This window comes from Oryx dammah, unplaced genomic scaffold, assembly GCF_014754425.2.
Source record: "Oryx dammah isolate SB20612 unplaced genomic scaffold, SCBI_Odam_1.1 HiC_scaffold_1, whole genome shotgun sequence".
NCBI classification, from domain to species: Eukaryota; Metazoa; Chordata; class Mammalia; order Artiodactyla; family Bovidae; genus Oryx; species Oryx dammah.
The window spans coordinates 102,325,400-102,344,192 of NW_024070185.1; the positions used below are offsets into that span (position 1 = coordinate 102,325,400).

The 18,793-nt window shown below is 44.5% G+C and overlaps 1 protein-coding gene across 13 annotated transcripts in view; it reads right to left on the bottom strand.

The window, feature by feature from the left end:
• The window catches only part of TNC (tenascin C), a 102,139-nt gene that overhangs the window by 22,295 nt on the left and 61,051 nt on the right, over positions 1–18,793 (bottom strand). For 4 of the 13 annotated variants that reach the window (XM_040237645.1, XM_040237678.1, XM_040237601.1 and 1 more), the window contains 6 exons: positions 17,092–17,364; positions 15,561–15,833; positions 12,659–12,934; positions 8,661–8,933; positions 6,863–7,135; positions 923–1,045 (listed from right to left, as the gene is read on the bottom strand). In XM_040237645.1, coding sequence (XP_040093579.1) covers positions 923–1,045; positions 6,863–7,135; positions 8,661–8,933; positions 12,659–12,934; positions 15,561–15,833; positions 17,092–17,364 — 1,491 coding nt within the window. The remainder of the gene's footprint in view (positions 1–922; positions 1,046–6,862; positions 7,136–8,660; positions 8,934–12,658; positions 12,935–15,560; positions 15,834–17,091; positions 17,365–18,793) is intronic. The other 9 variants (XM_040237695.1, XM_040237669.1, XM_040237623.1 and 6 more) reach the window with 8 other exon arrangements.

Here is an 18,793-nt window from a genome sequence, read left to right on the forward strand (position 1 = left end):
CCATCCATGCAGAGGCCAAAATCTAAGCCAGGGGAGGAAAAATTATGAGGTCACAATGTGCTAAAAATGGCAAGTTTCCATTCAGTAGAAAGCTGGCATGTTGTATAAATTTTGTTTATCTATTTCTTCCCACAAAGGATACGGGAAGCTCACTGTGTAATGTATATCTGATATATTTAATCCATTGTGTTCGCTTAACTATATATAAACTTATCTCTTACTAGCAGATATACTACTATTGAAGAAGATGATCATGGTCTAATTTGTACTCTTATATCTATTAAAAAGTCCAAAATTTATGTTTTTTAGAATCTAGGGGCTGGTGAGGAGCTTGTGTGTCAATTGACCAAACTCCCTACAGAGATGCTACAGCGTGTCTCTGAAGAGACAGTCACCTTTGTATACACTTTGTATATACTTATCAACTAGCATCTTTGTATACACTTCCACTAACAGGGAGCTCACTGCCTCCCAGAATGTCTTTAGATAGATTTGAATGTGCTTCCTCCCCCGCCCCCCGCCCCGTGGTCTTGTGGTCTCTGTTATGGCCCATGTGCCTGAACCAGAACTTTCAACTCTGCGAAGTCACAGCTTCCCATCCTTTGCTGAGACAGACAGATTTGGGGGCCAAGAGGCAAAGATCAGTTTTGCCAAACAAAAAAGGTCAGTGGGTTTAGAGTCTTTTGTCCTTGTGTGAAAACATTAGTAGGGATCTACTGCTCATAGAATTTTAGAATTATGAGATTGGAAATGATCTTTATAACATGATCCCTCACAGTAGAGTTTCTTTCAAGGATCTCATAGCACTTTACAAATGAAGTCTAATCAGATGGTCTCAAAGATGAAGGAGGATGGAAGTGTCTGAGTCACAGCTCCACCCAAACATTCCAGATCCCTTCCGTTTCCTCACCAAGTGCCCTACCTCCTGCAATGGGCACGTAGGTGATCCGGAAGCTCTCCACCTGGGTAGTGGGTGCCGTCCAGCTGACAGTGGCTGCGTTTTCAGTGATGTCTGAGAAAATGATTTCCTTCGGGGAGCCCATGGCTGTTGAGGAGAAAGCACAGGAGAAACCCAGAAACAGTTAACTCTCTCGCGCATCAGTGATTCTTCCTGAATTCCTTATCCATGAAAACTCAGTTTACATCTGAGCCAAGCCTTTAGGATGGAGGATGTGGTGATCTGTGGTCAAGTTATGACTTGATGGAAACAATTGCTCTTTCATTTAGGTACAGGGCCCAGAGCTGCAGAGCTGCCATTTGGTTTCATTCAAAAAGAATGTTAGCACCATAGCTGACATCTAAAAAGTGAGGGTAAGTGGGTAGTTTCACAGTTTGAAATAACCCTCCTTTCATTTTTTATGTTTATCATTTTTTTTCAAATCTTTGCCTTTTAATTCCTTTTATGATTAAAGAAAATTTGATATTAAATGATACCAAGTCTTGATGGGTCTTCCCTGGTGGCTCAGATGGTGGACAGTCTGCCTGCAATGTGAGACACCCGAGTTTGATCCCTGGGTCTGGAATATCCTCCGAAGAAGGGAATGCTACCCACTCCAGTGTTCTTGCCTGGAGGATTCCACGGTCAGAGGAGCCTGGTGGGCTACAGTCCATGGGGTCACAAAGAGTTGGACATGACTGAGTGACTAACACTTTCAAGACTTGATAAGCGCTCAGTTCTTTCACTTTATAAGGATTAACCCTCACTTAGAAACCACTGAGAAGAAGGTATGGTTGCAGCTACTTTACCGGAGACTAAACTGAGGCTCCACTTTCACTTTTCACTTTCATGCACTGGAGAAGGAAATGGCAACCCACTTCAGTGTTCTTGCCTGGAGAATCCCAGGGATGGGGGAGCCTGGTGGGCTGCCGTCTATGGGGTCGCACAGAGTCAGACACGACTGACATGAGTTAGCAGCAGCAGCAGCAGCAAACTGGGGCTCAGTTCTCCAGTGAATATCCTTGTGATGTGATCTCAGTCCCAGGACTGGGCGGCAGAGCTGGGCATAGCCCTGGGATTCTGGAAATAATGTTTACGTACAAACTGACCTCGACAAACTCATTCCCAGAATTGGATGGAGATTCAGAGCCAGAGGAGCCAGCTCAGAACCATCCCCAAGGCAAGCCCCCCTTGGATACTGGGTATACCTGCGGGGAAAGCCATGCCCTGGGGGACAGTTTTTGCTACGTAAATACCTCCCCCGCAAACACAGTTTCCTTTGGCTTTTCTCTGTGTATTTTTTGGCTTAGCTTTTTGCCCTCTTCAGCTGACCATGCTTAACCATACAATCCAGGAAACAATTTTCGGGTCTCCAGGGAGCTCATTTCCTCATCTTTTTCCCTCTGTAGCCCACGTTGATCATTAAGTTCTGAAACCCACAGCCTACTTTAGGGAGCTTTTTTTTCCCTCTCCACTTCTGCTCTTTCTCCCTCCTCCGACGGCATCCTCTTGTGATCTGCTAGCCACCCCCAGATTCTGTGGCTGCCTGGGGTTTTGCCTTCTCCTTGGAGGGCTTTGCAAGCCACATGGCTCTGGAGTGGGATGATCTTGATTGTCCAAACACCATGGAAAGGCTGGGCAACTAGGGGCAGCTCCTGTGACTTATAGGAGCCTCCCTTGCTCCATCTCAGTGGGAAAAGTGGTGCCCACTTTCAGGAATGTTTTGAGGATTAGCAGAGATGATTGATGTAAAACCCTAGCACAGAACTTGGCACTCAGTGAGAATTCAGTGAACATGCTTGCTTTTTTTTTCTTTCCCATGTGACTCTCCCCTCCTGCCCCCGCCCCCGCCGCCATGGGCAACCTGAATTTTGAAGTTGTCCCCCAGGAAAGATCTAGATGAGGCAGAATGAGAAAACAAAACAAAACAATCCAGTGAGGTGTGTAAACTCAGGCACAGGGGCTCTCTTGCTGCAAGTCTGATCCCCTCTGACCTTCACTCTGTGAAACTCATGGGGCCTGGTCCTGGCACATTTTAGAAGGTGCATCTTGCCACAGCTCCCCTATCTAGATCCCAGTTTTCTCAGTTGCAAAAATGGCAATATTATCTGCCCTGTCTTAAAACACACACACACACACAAAAAAAAAAACCCATGAGAATCAGCACCCTCCTCTGTCATGCACTCCCGAGGGATGTGCTTGATGACAGCGACAGCAGGCAGAGAGCCGCGTGTCATCTGAAGAATGGCACAGCAGTGGTGAAAGTCCAGGGTCAGTGGTATTTTTAGACAACAGACCTTCCTAGGTGTGGAAGACACTTTGTTATTTTAGCATGCGCTCTGCTGCCATAAATAGGGCCCACTAGTCTCCAGCACCGAAATGGAAGAGATGGCCAATGGGACCTGAAGTCTGAGCCTCATAGAATAACTAAATTTTGCCTATTGAAAAGCTAGGGAGACCCAGGAAAGGCAACGCCTCTGACCCTCTGAGTAGACTCTTGGTTTTCAATAAAAGTTCCATTAGGGAAACGTTAGAAATTGCTAGAAGTTCTCAAGGAGATTGAAGAGGACTTCTGTTTGTTTTCTGCATAAAGTGTTGCTTCCCCAAATCTTTAATAATGTCTCCATTTACAATCATTTAAAAACCTTTTACTTTCAACATATTTTTATAAATACTTAATATACGTGAATCCTGTGAGAAGCTAAGGAGACAGTTACTGTAGCCAGTATGATTTAAGGGCAAGGACTTGGGGGTACACTGACCTGTTCTGAATTCCATTCTGGCTTTACTAGGTAACAACCCCTGAGCCCCTTAGGTCTCTGTGAAATGGGGCTGAATGTGGCGCTCAGCTGGGCTGTCCGTGTCCTGTGAGTCAGTGGGGTAAAGTGTGCCAGCTGTACTGCCGTGGGTGGCGTGAAGTGCGAGCTCTATAATAGGTGGCTATCATCTTTACACTTAATGGGTGTCAGAGCCAAAGGCACCCGGCACAGAGAGCCTGGCTCCTGCAGAAGGAAGGACTGCTGAGCCCATGGCTCTGTAGACCTGCCGACCCAGGGCCCCGACAGGATGCTGCTGCAGCTCTGTGGTTTGTGGTTTTAAGTGCATCCGAACTGGAACTGAGTGGAGCGGCTGGGAGGCTGCCTGGCTGGGAAAAGTGAGATGGGGTGAGAGGGGGTACATTCTGGCGCTTGGAGAGGGGTTGCCCCCTTGGCTTCAGGGTGTGGAAAGGGTGTATAAATAGGGTGGTGATGGGGCAGGTTAAAAGAAACATTTGAAGGTTCTCACTATCCCCAAGGTAGGCAGTAGGAACCTCCAGAAGAGAATGACAGAGTCATCTTACTCTGGTTTCGGATTTTGAAGTATTTTTTCTATTCTAGGGACCATCCAGATGGTCCCCAGAGGCTTGTTGGCATTTAACTTCCCAGAGACAAGAGAAGCTCCTCTGGGCTTCCCAAAGAGGGACCAAGACCATTGTGAAGAAGTGGCTCAATCCAGGAAGTGGAAGAGCAGCTACTGGAGATGCAGAGATTGGCAGAGGAGAGAACAACCCGTAACCTAAGGTCTGGCAGTAGGGGAATAGTTACATAAACAAGACGTGGGAGTATACCTGAGAGCTATTAATAAGCAAGGAACACACACACACACACCAATGTGTGGAAGAGTGGGTGTGTTAATCACTGTGCCAGAAAAAAAAGCTGGAAAAAAGAGAGAACACAGACTTTGGTCTAATCTTGTCTGTTTGTAAGAGTATTTCTGCAGAGATTCAGAAGACAGCAGTCATGCTGACTGCTTCTAGATAGAGCAACTTAGTAGTGAGGACAGCAGAAGAGGGACCTCATTGTATGTTCTCCTTTTTAACCTTTAAATTTTCAACCAAGTGGACCATTAAAAAATGTACATTAAATCACCCAAACATAGTATCAGCTAAAATTGTTACAATGGGCAAGGAAAAATACTCAGTGTTCCTGATCTGACGGGAACCTCATAGCTGACCTTTGAGTTAGAGCCTATCGGCCAAGTGAGGGGACAGACACTCAGAGGGGGAAGGAGACTTGCTCACGAGCAGGGATCAGACGCCACGAGATCTGCCCAGAGGCTGTAGGCTTAACCACTTGGATACACTGCCTCAAGCCACCTTCTCCGCTTTGGGGGCACTTGGGGCTGCCAGCCTGTGCTCAGGAAGTGAGAGGAGATACTGTAGCAGGTTTTATAAAGAAAAAGAGGAGCAGAAAGAAGGATTTACAAGGAGAAAGAGTGAAAAAACAAAAGGGAAACTTTCTGAAGCTGATGAGGTGACTGAGATGTCATCTGTGCTCCAGAGTCACCTCTCCGCTCAGTCCAGGTACCAGAGCACACGTGTGCACACGTACACACACAGACACAGACGCATCTCTTCAGCTATGAAATACAATGCCCCAGAGAAAGAAATCAAAGAAAGGGCTATCTTACAGAGCCTTTTCTTTTGTTCTTAAAAAAAAAGAGCTCATGATTATTCGTTCTCTTTTTTTGCTTTAAAACTGCAGAGCCTCTGGGAAGAAAAAAGATCAGCAAAACAAAATTGGCAATCAGAAGTAAACTTTGAAAAGCAGTGTTTATAAACCAGGGTCAAAACCAGCCTCTGCCTCTGATCTAGAGTTGTCTTGTGGGAAGCCACAGGCAGGAGGAGACAGGCACTCATGTCCCGGGAGATGGGGCATCTGTGTTAATAAGAAACAGGGTATTTCCTCCGGCTGAATTACGGCCTGGATCTCAGCATTTCCTCCACGTCTACAAATACCAATTTTTATTTCTACAGGTGGCTTCTCAGCTCACTTGGTCCTGAAAGTTGGCATCGTAAGATACTCTGGACAAAGGGAAGGTGTTGTCTAGTACTGTGCTCTTTGGGTGTCAGAGGTGGCAAGCTGGTATAGTAATTGGTTATGTTATCTAGCCTGCCTCTATTTAATAGTAGTAAAATAGCTTGGTATTTAGGTTCTACTCCAAATCTGGCTGTGTGACCTTAGGCCAATCACTTCACCCTTCTGAGTCACAGATTCCTCATGCACAAACAGAAGGGTCTGGGATACATCATTCCTCAGGTCCCTTGTACTTCTGCTTGTGGTTTTATGATTGTTTGCTCTGGCTCCTCTGAAGCAGCTGTCTCTAGCAAATACTCCGTTTCTGTACCTCCCTTGGTTTCCTGAAGGAATTCACCCTACCTTACCATTGAAGGTCTGTCCTTTTCTCTTTAAAGAATCATGTTAATCTTAATATTATCATTTTAAACCATATTGTAATGGCCATCTTTCTTTATTCTTCTGGAAAGAACTCATATTGAATAGAATTTTCATTTCTGCCTCTAGTGCTTTTTAGAGTTGCTATGAGTATAAAATAAAATGCGTGAGCCTGCCAAACCTGCTAACCTCTTCTTTTTTCCTTCTTGATCAAGGTACTGACTAATCACATGTAGAATTTTAAAAGTATTAATCTTTAGAGGTAGAGGTACCACTTCTCCATTATACCCTGCATAGCTTGAACATTTGACCAAAGAACATGGAAGTATACCTCTGGATAAAACATGACAACAGGCAGAAAGAAGGGTCTTTGGAATCTGAAGAAAAAGCAATGATTATAATGATTATCTTAATGACAATAATGAAAATGTTACTCACTCTCACTAGCTCAGCCCTAGCTATGTGCCAGGCCCTCCCTATGGGCTTTCCATGAATCATCTCATTCAATCCTCACAACACTATTAGGTAAGTGGCATCATGCTCTTTTTGCATAAACACTTAGCCACAATCACAATCATAATCATCCAGTCTATAATCAAGAGTCATGATTCAAACCCAAGTTTGTCTGCATGCAAATCTCTAATAATTTCCCAGCCCTGTGAGAAGAGGAACAGAGAGCTTTTCTTTAGTCTCTCCCATTTATATATGGTACCTGTTGTTGCTATGGCAGTGACTGGCTGGGATCGCCTTCCACTGCTTATTCCATAGAGTTCAATTTCATATTCAGTGGCCTCTCTGAGACCTGTTATGTCCCTGGTTCGTTCGGGGGCAAGGAGGGTTATCTCCAGTGGCTCGGACTGCTTTTTGGTATCTCTGATTTTGAGAACAAAACTGTCGAAGACTCCTTCATCAGCTGTCCAGGACAGGCGGAAACCATCTGGGGTGGCGTCTGAAACCAGAAGGTTGTCAACTTCCGGCTCGGCTTCTAGAAGGGAAGAGAATGGTGGAAGGAGGAGAAGATCACTCAGCAGCCCGTGCCATAGTCGCTCCGGTGGGGGTATTGATATGCAGTCATGTCCCGGCTCTCAGAGCGAGAAGTGAACTGAGATACCAAAAATAAAATGATTCAACGTGGACATGTCTAGTAGGTTGAGAAGAGGAGAAAGAGAGTTGATACATTCAGTACAAGTCAAGTGGATGCTTATATGTGTGAGTTTTGTCTAAAAGCAATTCTATAAATCCACATCTGGACTCAGCAAAGACCCCTTCCCTGCATTGTTAAACAAGTTCAAAGCCAGTAACTTGTTTACATTTGCTCTCTGCCAGTGGCTGAACGCCCATGTCTGTGAGACCTTCTTCTTTTCATTTTACAAAGACAAATAAACCAGCATTAACGATCTGTAGAGCTGCCCATGATGATACGGCTGATTATATTTCCCTTGATCTTGAGCATTTGGCTTTTAAAACGTTATAAATGTTATGCTCTTTTTATTGGAGCTGCTATACTAAGAGAGTCTCCTACTCTTGACTGGCTTGCTTTTTGTTAACCATTCAGTAAGTGTTCAGATGGTGGAACCAAGCGGAACCTCTTATACTACATACTTTCAACCCAAAGTTGCTATCTTGGATTGCCTTAACTAGACAAAACTCAATGTCGAGGTAGATTTAGAGCTGAGTTTCCCAAAGTACACTCAGAGCAAACTATATCTGTTTGATCATCATCCATTGTCAAATAAATGTGGGAAGTATTTCCTGGGTAAGCCCCTCTTGGAGAGAAGCATGTACTTTACAATGTTCTCTAGAGCCTTGTGGTCAAGGATCTTGTTAAACTTATGTTTAACTCAGTGTTTCAGAAATTTATTTGAACATGGAACTTCTTTATTAAGTAGGACCTCTGAATATGGAGTTAGTCCCCTCTAGAAAGACTTTGGGAAACACAGATTTTTGACTGTTAAAGTTGTTCATGCTACATTTCTCTAGGAATTATGAGTGTGCAAAAAATTATGGATTTAGTCTGTGTTGAAGAATCTCAGTGATATTAGTGTTTACCGGTATAAGTTCACAGTTGGTTTTCCAATGACAAGCCCACCTGGCAAGTTTGGCAAGACCACAGTTGAGGCTTTGAGATGACAAATGCATTACATAAGTTTCTGAAATATACTCCTTGGTATATTTCTTTTGAGAAGGCTGAAACGTAGCTGGGGACCAGCTGGATGAACACAGAGGAGGGTAACACACAGAGCTACGGACAAGAGGTGGTCAGAGGATTTGGGGCACCTAGTGGAGACATTTCGACCTTCTCGTTTTTGGAGTGGGAGGAAAGGAGCACTCATTAGAGACGTGAGACGAGAGAGTGCTGGGGGTGGGGTGGGGGGGACACAAAGACTAGGCCACATCTATGGATTAAGTAGGAAGTATGGACAAGAGTGTTAAAACCATGGCAGTCTCATAGATGGATTACATGGAGGGAACTGGGAAGAGGAGAAAATGGCTCACTTGAGCCAAAATACCTGTAATAATCTCAGCCCTCAAGGGCTTGGTTTGGTGCCCTTGGGTGAAGCCAGAGACCATGACCTCATAGCCAATGCCAGTTATAAGGCCTCTGAGCTCCAGCTTCCTCTGGCTTCCTGAAAGGGTGAATTCCTGGGGGTCCAGCAGCTTCCCAGAATCCACCACCATGACTAGGAAGCTGTCAAAGGCATTCTCCGATGCCATCCAGGAAACTGTGAACCCGTAGGGATTAATGTCGGAAATGGTTAGGTTTTCCAGAAGGGGCAGGGCCTCTGAAAGAAGGGAGGGGTGAGAAGAACTCAGGTTAGCGGCGCTGACTCTGCCGGGACAGCACAAGTCTCCACAAAAACTGATGAGATGCACAGTTAATCATCAAACGTGTTAATGTGCCCAGAAACCACGTTTTCGGTAAGAGCTTGTCAGATGCCAGGTGATGTTGTCTTGTGTAGATCTCTTAACAAGTCTCTGAGATGGACATTATTGCCACGATACAGGTAAGAAAACCGAGCTTCAAAAGGAATTGACTGATTTGACCAAAGTCGCAGGGCTAGTATGTGATAGCGCAAGGTTCTAGCTAGGTCTGACTCCAAAGGCCATGAATTTTTCCCAAGAAAACTGAATATCTTGTAATGGGTTTGGACTCCTTTATCTATTTCCCACTAACTTGTGGTCTTGAAGAAAATCAGCTTATTTATTTTTAAAGCATACTCTCTTTTCAGTGTATTTTATATGTTTCTATTCCACTTCTAGATCTTATTTAGAATTAAGTTGACCAGGCCAGTTAGTGATGTATATCCTCACCAGCTGAGATAAAGAGATGAGGTAAGATTTTTGTGTGTGTGTCCAAATTTAACCAATTATGATTATGGCCTAGTAAGGAATACTAAGATTTGCTAATTTTGTTTTCCTGGATAAAGGTAGGATCTCCAGTAAATTCTGTCATTATTTGTTCATTCATTCACCAAACATCTGTGTCTCAGGTACTCTTATTCAATAGGTACCAAAAGGTCTTTTTCCACATTGGGATTCCCCACAGGAGTGAGCTTGTATCAGCTGGACTTCTGTTAGTAATTCTTAGCTGACAAGGCTTCACATCCGTTATCCTATTGAACCCTCATAATGACACTCTAGGGCTTCCCTTGTAGCTCAGTCGGTAAGGAATCTGCCTGCAGTGCAAGAGACCCAGGTTCGATCCCTGGGTTGGGAAGATCCCCTGGAGAAGGAAATGGCAACCCACTCCAGTATCCTTCCCTGGAAAATCTCATGGACAGAAGAGCCTGGTGGGCTGCAGTCCATTGGGTCGCAAAGAGTCGGGCATGACTGAGCGACTAACACTTACACACTAATGACGCTGTAAGTAGATATTACTATTCTCTCTTTACACCCATGACAACAAAGGAAGCAGAGAGGTCAGGGATTTCTCCATGACTCAGTAGTAAAGGGACTTCTCAGGTGGTGCAATGGTAAAGAACGCGCCTGCCAATGCAGATGTAAAAGACATGAGTTCAATCCCTGGGTCGGGAAGATCCCCTGGAGGAGGGCACGGCAACCCACTCCAGTATTCTTGCCTGGAGAATCCCATGGACAGAGGAGCCTGGAAGGGTATGGTTCATAGGGTCACAAAGAGTTGGACACGACTAGATGACTAAGTGAGCGACATATCCACTAGGTGACTGAGCTGAGATCCAACCTAGGTCATCTGACTCCAGGTTCAATGTTTTTTCCATACCCTAAGCCAAAGTCTAATTAGTCAACCCCATTGGTGCTGGCAAGACCTGAGGCATAAGCATGAGCACTGGAGAAGGTCCAGGGCCATCCCTCTAGTAAAACAAAACACAGTAAGAGCGTGTGTTTATTTTTGTCAGAGTGGGTACGGGGGTGGGAATTACTTGGCCAAGGCTGCTTTATCCACATCTAGTTTAGAGCCTGCTATTTCACTGAAGCTAAATGGAAATATTCAAAGAGATAAATGACCTTATACTAATGCCCAGAGTCTAATACATGGAATGTAAAGGAAAATATTTTAAAAAGACATGTTTGGTGACTGAATGAACAAGTGAATGAATGCCCTCACCCTGTAAGCAGAGATTAAATTTTGTCACAGCTTGGATTTCCTGTACTTATTTTGAACTGAGCGGTGTTTGTCTTGAGGCTTTTAAAAAAAAAAAAAAAAACAAATGAAGGTCTACTCTAAATCATAACTCTATCAAAGGCAAAGATGAAATCACATATACGGTGCTGATAGGCTCTTTTGTCTGCAAGACAAGGATCTCAAATTCTGCTGCAGAGCTTTGTTTGCATATGTGGCGCCTTTCTCTGATAACTGGCCTCCTCGAGCTTCCAGGCCATCAAAGCAGAGAATTCCAATGAACAGGAGAGCGTTCAGGCTAATTAGTCCATCAGGGGCTTGCTATTTATAGTCCCTCGTGTTCAGGGTTTTTTTTTTTTTTTTAATCTCTTTTAAAAATATGCTTCTTTTAAACAGCAGAGTCTTTTTACATCCAGGATTAGCTGAGACAATACTGTAACTGGATCCAGGATTGCCTAAACCAGCTCTCCCAGCCCCTTTTTCGTCTCTCTGTTCTGTGGGAGACCCTGCAAGAAGCTACAAGTAAGGGCCTGAGGATCTGTACCCGGCCATGCGTTCCCTCCTGGGCAGTGAGGTTCTCAGTCATCTGTCTGTCTGTTCCTTGCCCTGCCCCACTAAGGAATGAGCATGTTCTGCATCTGAAGACAGGACAGTTGAATTCACATTAGACAACTGTACAGAAAACATTACCTCTCTTTGATCTTACAGTAAAAAAAAAAATGTAGTGTTCTCTTAAAAAATAACAGGAAAAGTCATGACTGCCAGATCTACTGTTTCTATCTAGGCTGTTGCTTTTATTTATTTATTGTATTGTTGTTGTGGCTCATCTTTAAGAACCCTACTTTTCTCAGACTGTTGGGAGACAGAGGAAAGGACTCAGCATCTGTAAAATGCCTCCTGGATGCCAGGCAGTTGCATTTCACCATATCCATTAAATCCTGAAACTGCCAGAGGTGCCTGTTAGTATTCTCTTTTCATACGTATGAGAGTGGGGTTTCGGAGAAGTTAAGGGCTGGTCAAGGTTATGTAGTTAAAAAGATGTGGGAGAGAATTAGAAACCACATAGGTCTGATCTCAAGATCCTCACTCTTCTAGGAAACCTATGCTGCCTCCCATTAAATACTTAGCTGATCTTATTGATATATCTTATTTATGTCAATAAACAGCAATTTATAGCAATTTAGACCTCAAGAGACTCCTGGTTTTCTGTGAAAATCAGCCAGCAAAGTTGGTCTCATAAAAATGATCATTAGTGGAAAGCAAGAAACTTCTAATTATTTTCTGAGGCGCTGCAGGTTAGAGATTTGGTAAACTGATTCCACTTTCAGCCTTTGCCATTGACTTAGGATAATTTCAGGGAAGGCAACAGAAAACCATTTCTTTATGTAATTCAAAGAGAAGAGGTCGAGTTCAATAAATAGATCGGGTTTAATTAAAATTGGGATTTATCTGCTCTAAGGTTGAACCTTCCTTAATCTGTTGTAGATGTCAATTTTAAAAAGTAACCCCTTTATGGAAGAAAAAGTAAATCATTTTATTTCTGGGGCAGGTAGTTTATGGGCTGCTTTACCTAGCATGATTTATGGGCAAAATTCCTCCCTTGGGCCATTACCAACTTAAAACTCACTCTCCAGCCAGAATCTCCAAACTGTGAATCAGACAGCCTATAAAACTGGGCACAGAATTCCTCGGCAGCTTTATACGACTGTTGAGTCTACTGTCTTCATTTCCTAAGAGTGGCTGTGAAGGGTCTCTCTTGGAAATAGCACTTGCCTTCTTTTCATGTAGAAGTTCACATATGGAATGAAGACTATACTGGGGGTTGAATTTCCCTCTAGAATGCCTACCCCCTTTCCTCCCTTCCCCAGTTTAGAATTCCGAACAAAACCGGAGGCTTTGAAAGAGTACCTGTCACGGCAAAGGCAGTGAGGGGCCTGGTGGAGCCCCCAGCCCAGGTGGTGCCTGCCACACTAACGTCATAGCCAGTGCTTTCCACCAAGCCCGTGACGTGAGCGTGCTGTGCGTCTCCTGAGACTGTGAACTGCTGGGGCTCGTGCAGCGAGTGAGAATCGCTGACATTGATAACAATCTTTGCAAAAAGCCCAGCTTGAGTGGTCCATGACACGTTGAAGCTGTCAGGAGTGATATTGCTAAGGACTAGCATGCCCAACTGTGGCTCTGGCTCTAGGGGGAAAGGAACAGAGGCAGAGAGAAAGAGAGACACGTTATTAGAGGGAGCAGACGATTTGTCCAGCATGTAGCCATGGAACATGAACGTATCAATCCCTCCAAATATTTGCTGAAAGGTAGTGTATCGAGCTTTGTCCACACCTGCATCGGTTATAATGCTAGAAAATATACCACTTTCTCTGCAGGTGTGGATTTGCCTTTTTTTTTTTTTTTTAAGTAGAGACGTGACCATTTGCTGGTCATGTATAAAGAAAAGCGAAGAAGCCATTATAGCAGCAGAGAATTATTGTCAAGATGTATTACAAGTACATCTTCTAAGGTTTGTGATGGGACACTAGCTCTGTGAGATGTTCCAAGACAAGACAGCTTCACATTATATTGAATAATATATCTCACTCTAGGGATTCTTGAAGCGTTCTAGCATTTTAAAGGAATGCCGGTTCTGTAGAGAAACCTACTTAATTTCATTTAGCCCAGCATTCCACAGGGCTTCCCTGGTGGCTCAGATGGTAAAGAATCCACCTGAAATGGGGGAGACCTGAGTTTGATCCCTGGGTGGGGAAGATCCCCTGGAGGAGGGCATGGCAGTCCACTCCAGTATTCTTGCCTGGAGAATCCTCATGGACAGAGCCTGGCAGGCTACAGTCTGTGGGGTTGCAAAGAGTCAGACACGACTGAGTGACTAAGCAGAGCACTTATGAACTCATTGATGAATGGGTACCCTATCTGAGGAATAGTCTCTGAACATCTCAAGTTGCTGGTGTGCCACTGAGCATGCCTTAGAAAATGCTATTTTGGAATTTCCTGATTTTGTCTTTGATCTGTCTGGATTGTCGAAATTAAAGGTTAATATCTGCACAAGAGAAATCCTTTGTAGTATTCAGAAACCCAAATGTGTGCACTATGTAGAAAATCTGCCTCTCACTCTGAATACTATAAAGGTGAAGCTGTCTTCCACTCAAAAATCCCTGGAATATGTAAAAGTTAAAGGAAGACTTGAAGTTAGACTTTGCATCTTCTGATATGGAATTCACTTATTGGTTAATTTGGAAGGATGGATGGTTCCACTGAGGTTAAGTTTCTCTTGTCGCTTAAAATCTAGATGGTCTGTGATGAGAGCAGCTCATTTGTAATGTAGGGGAGCCGCACTACTAGTTTCAGCTGAGACCTATGTGGTCTGGCCACCTAAATGCACATTTATTAAATAATGCTAACATTAAAATAAATTCAACCCAGACGTATTTTAGAGAGAAGCAACAGTCCAGGATAACTGAGATACTAGGATTAGGATTTAGTGTTGGGAAGAAGCAAACTTCTTCTTCCAAGGACTCAGATATTGTTTTGCTGCAGCTCCAGGATTTGGAGGAAAGAAGGGGCTCATTTGGATAAACTTTAAGTGGACAACTGCAGAGCATAACTTGAAGCCATGAAGTCTCGAAGGACAAATGGATCTGGCTCAGAGGCAGAGTGTGGCCAGCAGGAATGTCATGGGATTTCCTACTTAGCAATTAGATTGAGAAGTTAATGATGCTATAGCTTTTAGCTACGGCATTGGCAAATTACCTCAACCACAGAAAAAGTGAAATCCTCCAATGAATCTGTCTGCATTTTCCTTATATGTTGCTGTGGAAGGAGTCTCCCGAATTAAGGATGAATGTTAGGACTCTTCCTATGCTACCGGACGGAAACTGGCAATGCCAACAGGCATTCACAATCATGCAGGATAAGACTTGGGTTTTCAAGGTCAGCTGAGCCTCTAAATGTCTCCCAAAGGATGCAACCAGGTTGAAAAGTGAGATGCAAGAAACTCAGAGAATGGTAGTGAGGGTCCAGTCAGTGTTCCATGCAAGCTAGGGATGTTTTTCTGTTACCACTTCAAGCCCTTTGAAACAACTTCTTGGCATGCTGTCCCCTTCTGGGAAAAACAAACATTTCCAAAAACCTCATACTCTGAATGTTTACCGCATGCACCAAGATTTGGATAAGATGACAGATGAAAGGAAAACTCTGACACTCCGTTATAGATATCAGTGGATGACAAAACATGCTCGACAGAGTCAGTGTCAAAAAAGAGCAGTCTCTAGGGAACACAAGCAACTAAAAGTTCTTAAGAACAAGATGAGACCACTGGGTCCTCTCATGTGAGTCTTGGGGTGTGCTTCGGGGTGTCTTTCTCCGCATGCTGGTAACGCCACTTTTAAAAGCTTGGTGGAGAGAAAGAGAATGTGGATCTCTGTGACCAAGGAATCAGCAATGGCATGCACACGCTCCTTTAAACAAGACACGGGAAACCTGATCAGAAAGACCACAAGCAAACGATCATGTTCAAGACCAGATCAAAGGATGGTTTAGAAATTCAACCAAAGCACGTCAGGCGTCAGGTTAACTCTACACAGACAATGCCAGATGGGAGCAGACTTTTAGGAAAAAGAGGTTGACACCGAAGTTCCTTAATTTGGGGTGAGAGATTTTCTTTTAAAGCTCTAGTTGGGGTGGTTCTCTCAAATTTGAGAAGGATCTGGAGGAACAGAAGGGGGAAAAGTGGGTCGAAGGTGATTTTGGGCGGAATCCTCTTCAGAGGAAGTTCACCGGACAGTGAAGAACCCATCATGGGAAATACCTGTGGTTGCTTGGACCATCAGGGTCTGAGCATGCTGCCTGCCAATCAGCCCGTGGAGGTGGGCAGTGTAATCAGAAGAAGCTTTGAGGTTGGTGATGACAAAGCTGCGAGACGCCGCAGGCAGAGAATGGACCACCGTCTCCTGGAGGGGGTCAGAATTCCTAACTTCTACAAGGAAGCTATCAAAGGCAGACTCCTGAGCTTTCCATGAGATGGCCACACTGCCTGAAGTCACATTTGAGACAGTGAGGTGGCTAAGGAGAGGCTCAGCTACTAAAGGGAGAAGAAAAACAGAAAATACAAATCGCATGTCAATGTAAAGCTCTATTAGGTCAAAATCAAAACATGTAAGACTGAATCCATCAAGTTTTACCCTTTACCCTCTGATAAAGGAACTTGTCCTCTTTTGAAAACCAACTTGAGCCATGAGAAAGAAATACATGTGTTTGATTTCTGTAGGTTTTGATGAACTTTCATCTGGTTGGGGTGAGAATGAGTTATTGCTGGCTAGCTCACTGTTTTTCCTGGGGTCCACACTGATAACAATCTGTAGTCTCATGCAGAATGAGGACAGACCCTCCCTCAGCCTTGGGCAACTTAAAATGAGGGAGTTTGGATACTGTAATGTTAATCCTTTTCTTGAATTCTCCCAGAATATGGGAGCCATTTTTGTGAGAAGAAGAGAATCTCCTGTTTACTCCACAGATGACTTTTAATTTCAGTCTGTGGTGTCTAATTTTATCTGTCAGGAGAAGGCATTGTCCAAAAATGTGCTAAGAATGCTATTTGGAAATGGACAAGGCTCTCCTTGTTGGATTCACGTAGAACTGTCTTTTGCTGCATTCCAGAGAGCATCTCTGATAGCGTGCATGGCACAGATAACACGGACTTGCTGAGGGCGGTTCACTCTTCGGCTAACCAAGTTCCTGGTATAAACATGCCTGCTCTGTTTCTGCCATCTGCCATTCACTGTTCTGGGAGCAAGCCAGCATGTTCTGGTCTTTTTTCCTAGAGGTGGCCTTGGAATTGGGGTGGTCTGAATAGCGTGACTTCCTTCTACACTCATCTGATGAATAACCTTTGCTGACTGTCATCACTTTCCCAACTCATTGTCATTCGATCATTGGAATATTGGGGTTTGGGGAACTCAAAGGCACTCGGAAGACAAAAACCATCATATAACACACAGTATAATTTTTAAGACCTCTTTGACCAATATAGACATCTTCCCAAGTCAAGAACAGCTCTCATCAGAGTGTTTTAGTTGCTGAGGAAGAGAATTCTTTTTTCCAGATTCAGCTTGGCAATCTGGACCACACTATATATTATGCTGTAAATGGCTTGGTCAGTGATAAAGTAGGAAAGTCACCATATGGGCTGCTGCTGGAAGAGAGGCATGGTCAACAGCGCTCCAGGCTAGTGTCAGGGAACAGTTGCTGCCCTGTGACCTCGGCTTCCGTGGGAGTGAAGGAGTGGCTTCATCCTGCAGAAAAGACTCTGGAGAGAGGGTGTCAGGCGAATGTGCGTGTACCTGTGGTGGCCGTGGCGCTGATGGTTTTGGTCTGCATGCTGGGAGCGAGTCCAGAGAGGTAGACAATAAAGTCATTACTAGGGCGGAGCCCTGAGATGTGGGCTGTTCGTTCAGCACCAGAGACATTATATTCCACGGTCTCCAGGAACCTATTGGAATCAATAATTTCAACGGTAAAGGTCTCGAAGGCACCATCAGTAGCGGTCCAGGAGAGATTGAAACTCTCAGAAGTGATGTCGGAAACACTTAAGTTTCCAAGTTCAGGTTCTCTGGCTGAAAAAGGAGGGGTAGGAGAGAAGAAACAAATAAATCTGAATTAATCACGGGGCTTGGGTTTTAAGACTGTAGTTGTTAATAGCTGAATAGAAAGATCTGAGTGCAGGGTCAGGGCAAAACGAAGCAATGTCACCAATCAGTGCCCGTAGGAGAGGAAAGGGGGGTTTGTTAAAAGGAAAAATACAAAAAGGAAGGTATAGTAAGCAGATTTGCCTGCTCTGGAGCTGCCACGCCTGGTCAGGGCCTGCCTGAGATCTGGCCTGAGCGAGGAGACAGGCTGAGTGTCGGTGGCAGGAACTGCTCTGCCGAAGCCCCGGTGCTCCTGGGAGCCGCACCTCAGGGATGCTGGCCATCGGTCAAAAGATACGCGTGCTGGCAGCTTTCAGTATCTTAAATTGCACTCAGGAGACCATCTGTGCTTGCTTCCCGCCGGCAGGCAGATATCCTCTGCTTTGAGGGAGTTCCCATCTATTCAGATCATGACTAAATAATTCTGATGCCATTCCCCTCCCACAGTGGTACCTTGAGGCTTCTGATTTTGTGACTTAAAGGGAATTGGCAATTTGTCAGTGTGATTCTTCGTACTTCTGACAAGGGCCAGCTGTTCCCAGATTCTGTTAAAATAGCTTGTCCTTTCTTAACTGCTTCTCTGGGGGCCAAGAAGGCTAGTATCGCCTTGCCAACCGAGAGAGCTGAGCCAGGATGAGGCCATCAGGCAGCCCTGTCCGGCCAGGAAGTAACATTTTGTCTCAATGCTTTTCTGAGCAACAGGAATAAAACATGCAGAGGGCAGGCAGGAGCAGAGTTTGCAAAGCTAGTATTGTCTCTCTAGCAGGGCAGGAGAAAGCTCTCCCTTCCCAAGAGATCTGATGGGATGCAGACCAGATGGAATTATGGCTCTTCCTCCCCACAGACCAACTCATCAGGAGCAAGCATGTTGTATCATTATAAAGAAATAAAAAAACAAAAAACACAAAAAATACTAAGAACACCCAAACCACAAGATCTACAGGAAAGATGAAAAGTGGTGGGTGGTTTCTCTGCCTTCTGAGAGGGAATGGTTCATGGATGTTAGATAAAAGGGCCCCGGGTCCATCCGGGGCAGCCTCAGCTGCAGTTCTTAGGCATTTCAGGGTCACCATTCATGCATCAGTTGTCTGTGCTGTATGTTTGTATCAGCAAGAGTTACTGAAATGGTGCGGGCTGAAAAGGAGAGCTATGTTTGTAGTAGAATCAACTAGGACATAAAAGTTCACACAAAATTTAAGTTGCAATAATTATCAGAAAATGGGAAAGGCATATTCAAAACCAAACCAACCAGCCTCTGCTCAACTTCAGACCAATGGAGGCACAAACCAGGGCCAGGGAGGGCTGTGCTCTTGAGCAAGGTCCAGGGAAACACTGAATGCTCTGTCATTGGCACAGA